General features: G+C 65.4%; 1 protein-coding gene across 1 annotated transcript in view; it reads left to right on the top strand.

Moving 5' to 3' along the window:
• The first annotated feature begins 310 nt into the window (after positions 1-310).
• Positions 311-5813, top strand: part of VAV2 (vav guanine nucleotide exchange factor 2) — a 119568-nt gene continuing 114065 nt past the window's right edge. Inside the window, exons 1-2 of the mRNA XM_029921025.1 lie at positions 311-461; positions 4094-4210. Coding sequence (XP_029776885.1) covers positions 384-461; positions 4094-4210 — 195 coding nt within the window. The 5' untranslated portion in view covers positions 311-383. The remainder of the gene's footprint in view (positions 462-4093; positions 4211-5813) is intronic.

Below are 5813 nucleotides of genomic sequence, written 5' to 3'. Positions count from 1 at the left end.
TCCCAGGGCCCCTGCAGGCCTCCAGGGGGCTGGTGTGGTGGAGCATGCCAGCCGCCTGGCCGTGGCTCCCTCCACCGAGCCCCCCCCCTCAGACTGCACATCCCCAGCTGAAGCCTGCTCACCAAGGAGCTTTGCCTTTCTGGGCCTCAGTTTCCCCCTTTGCACCTACCTATCAGTGCTGAGGTACACGGGCAGCCCCAGAGGGGACGTGGGGACAAAGCAGAGTCCCTGCACCGGGCCTGCGTGGTGGATGCTGGTTGGACGTGAGTTTTGGGGGGCAGGGTGTCTAATTTGCCTTTGCAGCCCGCCTTTGGGGGGCCACAGGAGGGGCACGGGGGTGTGAAGGCTGCCCTGCCTGGCGGCCGGGTCCCCGTGTCTCCTCCATGTCTCCGTGTGGGGCAGGCAGTGTCTCCCGATCATCAGCAAGTTGGTCTCAAAGCCGCCAAAGAGAAGTGGCCGTGGTAGGTCACACCGAGGGTGCACCGAGGCCTGGCGGCTCAGACGCGGGGTCTTGGCTCTCAGGGTCGGCTCTGGCTCTCGTGTCTGGGCTCCCCGCCCTGGGGCAGGCCTTCCGAGGACTGAATGACAGCTGATAGTGGACAGCAGGCCCCGCGAGGGTGGCGGAGGGCGGCTGGGCACGGAGCCTGTGTGTTCTCGCCGATCTGATTGCGGCCCAACTCGTGGGCGAGAGAGATGGGCGGGAGTGGCTGCGCGGGCGGCCCGCCTCTCGGCGCAGTGGCCAGGGTCCTCCCCGAGGGCGGGGGCTGGGGAGCAGCGGCAGGGCAGCGCCCTAAGCAAACACAGCGGGGGCCTGCTTGGCTCTGGGCCGCCTGTCCCTTGTCACAGGGCCAGTTGTCCTGGGACAGACCCTTATTGTGGCGGCCTTGCTGGACTCCTGGGGCGGCGCGTTCGCCTCCAGAGGCCAGGGAAGCTGCGGCTGGCTGCCCTGCACCGAGGGCCCGGAGGGCCCAGAAGAGAGAAGGCTAGTCGCCCTTGAGGCCACAGGACAAGGACGGGCGGCTTCCGGCCTGGCACTGGCTGCTGTCGGGTGCCTCCCTCTCCTGCCGTCGCTCAGCCTGTGGCTGGGTTGTGCCTGCGGCCCGTTCTCTCCCCGTCTGGCCCTCGGGAGCCTCTTTCCCGGGGTCTGAAGCCATCTGAGTGAGGGACCACGGGCCTTTGGCTGTCTGGGCCCTGCTGCAGGCCCTCCTGGGCCCGGGGGTGCTGGGGACGGAGAGGCTGCCCTGAGGCGAGCGGATGGGAGCTGGAGGGAGCCTCTGCGCGCTGCCCCTGCTTGGTGGAGAGAGGAAGGGGCCAGGCGTCCGGACGCAGGGCGGGCCCGCCCTCGTGCTGTCCCTCTCCGTGTCTGATGAGGGGCGTGCGGTGCCCGTTCACCCGTGGGAGGCGAAGGGCTGTGCTTGTAAGCATGCTGGGTGAGAGGACGCCCTGGGATGCGTGGACGGCGTCCTCTTGAAGGACCGTCCCTATTTCCAGGCAGATGTGTGTTCCAATCTTGGCTCCGTCGCCTCCTACTTGGGAACCTCAGTTTCCTCTCCTGAGAAGTGGGTGCATGATTGGAGGGTGAGGAGTAAAGACATCGTGGCAGAGCAGCAGAGCCGGGCGGACGTGTGGTCTCTGAAGGACGCCGCCTCCTCCCGGGTCAGCCCCGTCCCTCTGACGGGGGTCAGAACCCATCTGCGTGCCTCGGTTTCCCCAGGACCAGCGTTTCAAGGGCCCTGAGCTTCGTGGAGCTTGCCGTGGAAGGTGGGGCCCGCGCGGCTGTGGTGGGGAGGGGCCCGGTGGGCAGACGCCGTGCCCACAGGGGAAGGGGCGCCTGCCCATCCTGAGCCCCAAAAGGAAGCTTGGCCTCGCCGGCTGTGGTTATGGTGAGGAGCTTGTAATTAACTCTGAAAATGGGAGGCTGAGGGGGAAATACAGTGGATGGTTGGTGGAAGTTGGAGCCGAGTGACGCTCATTCAGCAGGGGGCCAGGCCCAGGCCAGGGCGGTGGGGAGGGTCTGAGGGCGGTGGGGACCCAGGGAGTGTGGCTGCAAGCAGGAGGGGGGACTCGGGACAGCGGAAGTGAGTGCTCCGGGGCCGAGGTGTGCGCCTGGCCCTCTCGGGGCCCTCCCAGCTTCCGCGGGGTCGCTGGCCGTCAGGGGTGCCCGAGCCCCGCGGCTCCCTGTCCCCGTCACCCGTGGTCCACCGGGTGGGCCTGTTTCTCTGTCCCTCTTTTTTCTTTAGTTAAGGTTTTGTTTTATCTGGATAAAGTATGAGATGTACACGATTTACCATTTTAACCGTCATTTGTTAACTTTTTTTAAGGGAGAGAGAGTGCGAGTGGGGGAGGGGCAGAGAGAGGGGGAGAGACGCCCACCAGGCCCCACGCTGACGCAGGGCTCCGTCCCCGACCCTGGGATCACCTCCTGAGCCCGTGTCAAGAGGAGGATGCTCAACCGCTGAGCCCCCGGGTGCCGCCATTTCGATTTTTTGAAACTAACACTGTTTTTGATACACCCAGTCGCGTCCGGTCTCACCCGACAGCCACCGCTGTCATTTCCAGAACTCCCTCATCACCCCACGGCACACACCCGTCCACACCGCCGGCACCGCCCATCTTTCCGTGACTGCCTGTTCCGGGTGCCTCGTGGGAGTGGACTCCGTGTCCGTCCTTCCGAGTTTCGATGCGTCCGGAACGGCAGGCAAGGCTGTCCACCCCGGTGGCCGTAGCTATGCAAATCCCATCGATTAGAGTTAAATCAAAAATATAGTTTTTCGGTCAGATTAGCCTCATTTCAAGTGCTCAGGGGACGCATGCGTCTAGTGGCTGCCCTCCTGGGCAGCGCATACCCTGAACTTATCCATCCTTCCAGAAAGTTCTGTGGGGGCATCCTCGTGTAGGCCCCTGGGGACGAAGGAGACGTGGCCGACATCACGTCTGAGCCGGGATTGACCGAGTGTGTGTTGCTGTCGGGCATCGTGGCCGTGCTCTGTCTGCAGGAGAAAGGGAGCACGTGCCATCTGCAGACCAGGCGTGTGGGACTGCAACGGGCCGCTGGCCTCCAGCTGGTGCTGAGCTCGTGCAGGGGCGTCTCCGTGTCCGCAGGGGCACTCAGGTGTCCGGGGCACGGGGGTCGTGTCTGCGGTTTGCTCTCACATGTCCAGAAAGCACTGTGCACACATAACCAGTGAGTCGGAGTCAGCGGTGAGCGGTGACCGGTCCGGCCTAGACAGTGGGGGCGGCCCCGGGCGGGCGCTGGGCCGGGGTGCCAGGTGCCTAGGGCGTGCTCCGAGCCCCTGGCTTCCCGGGCCTGCCGTCCGGCCTGCCCTTCCCTCCGCCTGTCCACGCATCTGCGTTGCGGTGGGCGGGCGCTGGCTCTGGGCCCCGGGTTTTTAGTGAGTGGTTATTGGTGGGGACGAGTGGTCTGAAGTCCAGGGCCCCTCAGCCCGCAGGTCGCCGTCCCTGCCTCTGAGATGCCCTTGCCGACTGGACTGGGTGGGCCGACGGCCCCCGTGCAGCGCGCCCGGCTCGTCCTGTGGAGCCGGAGCCGCTGTCCCTGGTCCTGCGCCTTGGAGTTGCCGACGGGATTCGGGCCGTGTGTCCTCCACCAGCAGCTTCTCCGCGGGACTGCAGCCCCAAACCTCCAGCCCCCGTTGCTTTGCCAAGCCCAGTGTCGCCGGGTGGAGATGCCCCGATGCTGACCTGGGACCCCGGCCCGGTGCGCCCCCGGCCCCCAGCGTGGCTGGCGTGTGCCGCCCCCAGGGCCCACCAGGGACGCCCTCCCCGGCGGCTCCTGGCTCTTGGCTTCATCACACCTACAGTAGTTGGGGCGGGCCCGTGTCGGGGAGCCGGTGTGTGTGTGCGCGCACATGTGTACACGCATGTGTGTGTGTGATCACTCTCTGGGTTTGCTGATTCAGCACTGGATCCCCCAGGGCAGGGGTGCGGGTCAAAGGGTCACAAGTGGCCGGGTGAGCCGGGGGCGGTGCCCCGACGCCGGGGGCGTGGCCTCCCAGGGTAAGAACAGGCGCCTGCGCTGTTGTCGCCCCTCTTCTCGGGACCCTGCGGGCTCATGCTCTCCTCTCCTCTCCTCCAGTTCCTGTGTTTGAAGAACATCCGCACCTTCCTGAAAGTCTGCCATGATAAGTTTGGACTCCGAAACAGCGAGCTGTTTGATCCCTTCGACCTCTTCGATGTCCGAGACTTTGGGAAGGTGAGTGGTCCCTTCTCTGGTCTGGGCGCGGTGGGTGAGCGCCGGCTCGGGCAGGGGGTCCCGACGGGACAGGCCTGCCGCGTCCACCTCTCACCACACCCGGGGTACGGGCAGGGGTCCGAACCCGGGAGGGCGGAGGGGGAGCAGGGCGTGACTAGGACGGAGCTGGGGAGGGAGCCCCGGCCGCCTCCCTCGCGGGGCCCCTGACGTGTACGTGCTCCCGGAGCCGCCGCTCTTCACGGGAGATGGGCAGGTGTCAGTATCGGCCCCCCGAGGGCTGGGCTGAGACGCTGCAGGTCCAGCCTTTACTTGAGGCTCCTGGAAAGATCCGTGGCCGTCACACTCAAGGCCAGCAGAGCAGTCTGGCTCTGAGCATGTGTCGGGCAAAGAGGGGGTGATTACCTGGACCCCCAGGTTTCCTGGAGGTGATCCGCTAGGCCCAGGGCCAAACAGCTCAGAAGTCTCCCCGTGTCCTCAGAAGTGCCCTTTGTCAGCCATCCCCCCGAGCCTGTCGGTGCAGGTGAAAAGGTGCCCGACGCTGGGCAGGTACGAAGGCTGCAGGCCTGTCACCTGCCGCCTGCAAGCACCTCCTTGGGGATGGCTGGGGGCGGGACCGGGCCATCGTTTGAGGGAGGGAGGCGGTCGGCTTGAGGGGAGACCTCGCTCTCTGCTGCCGGTAGTCGGGGGTCTCCCGTGTCCGTGCCCTCTCGGGGGACGACACCGGGGCCCTTCCCCCGGCCGCGCTGGCACGGGCTCTGTGAATCAGCCGCTTCCCGGACTGCCCGGGAGCCCCTTTCCACCTGCTGATGGGAAATGCCAGATATTTATCGCTCAATTTACCCGAGGACCCTTATCAGGGATTGGTGTTTGAGGAGACGCTCTCTGAACACGTGATGCACGAAATGCAGGGGGAATTCTGTATTTGCAGTTTCAAGTGCTGAGAAGTCTGCTCCAAGAGGAGCCGCCCCTTGAGACGCCGTAAAGCGTCATCAGATTACCGTCAGTAGCCAGGACTTTCCCATAAGCCACCTGGCCTGAGGGTGCCCCCCCCCCATTTGAAATGCTCTAGAAAGGAAATTCAGGGAGCGGCTCAAGAGCCCATCTCTGTGTGATCACCACGTCATAGAGGTTTCTGTTCCCCCTGAACGGCTCGCCTGTGCCCCGGGGCGCCGGTGCTGGGGCCACAGCCGAGGCGGGGGCGGCCCCGCGGGTTTCCTCTCCTGTAAGGGGCTTCCCGGTTCCCCGGGGCTGATTTCCGGGGGACTGGATCTCCTCTCCTGTCCGCGTCCCTCCTGCCGAGCTGCAGCAGCCCCGGGAAAGGGTGACCGGACGTAGGCACGCGGGCACGCGCTCTTCACCCGCGTGCAGGCTCATGCGTGGACGCCGCTTTGCACTCATATGCTTTCACACACCCTGGTGCACACCCACACCCCCGGGATCACACCCACACCCCCCACACACACCCGGGATCACACACACACACCTAGGATCACACCCACACCCACACACCCACACACCCAGGATCACACCCACATGCACACACCCGGGATCACACCCACACCCACACACCCAGGATCTCACACACACACACACACACACACAC

Source organism: Suricata suricatta, chromosome 13 (assembly GCF_006229205.1).
Source record: "Suricata suricatta isolate VVHF042 chromosome 13, meerkat_22Aug2017_6uvM2_HiC, whole genome shotgun sequence".
Lineage (NCBI taxonomy): Eukaryota > Metazoa > Chordata > Mammalia > Carnivora > Herpestidae > Suricata > Suricata suricatta.
This window is presented reverse-complemented; position numbering and strand designations above follow the sequence as displayed.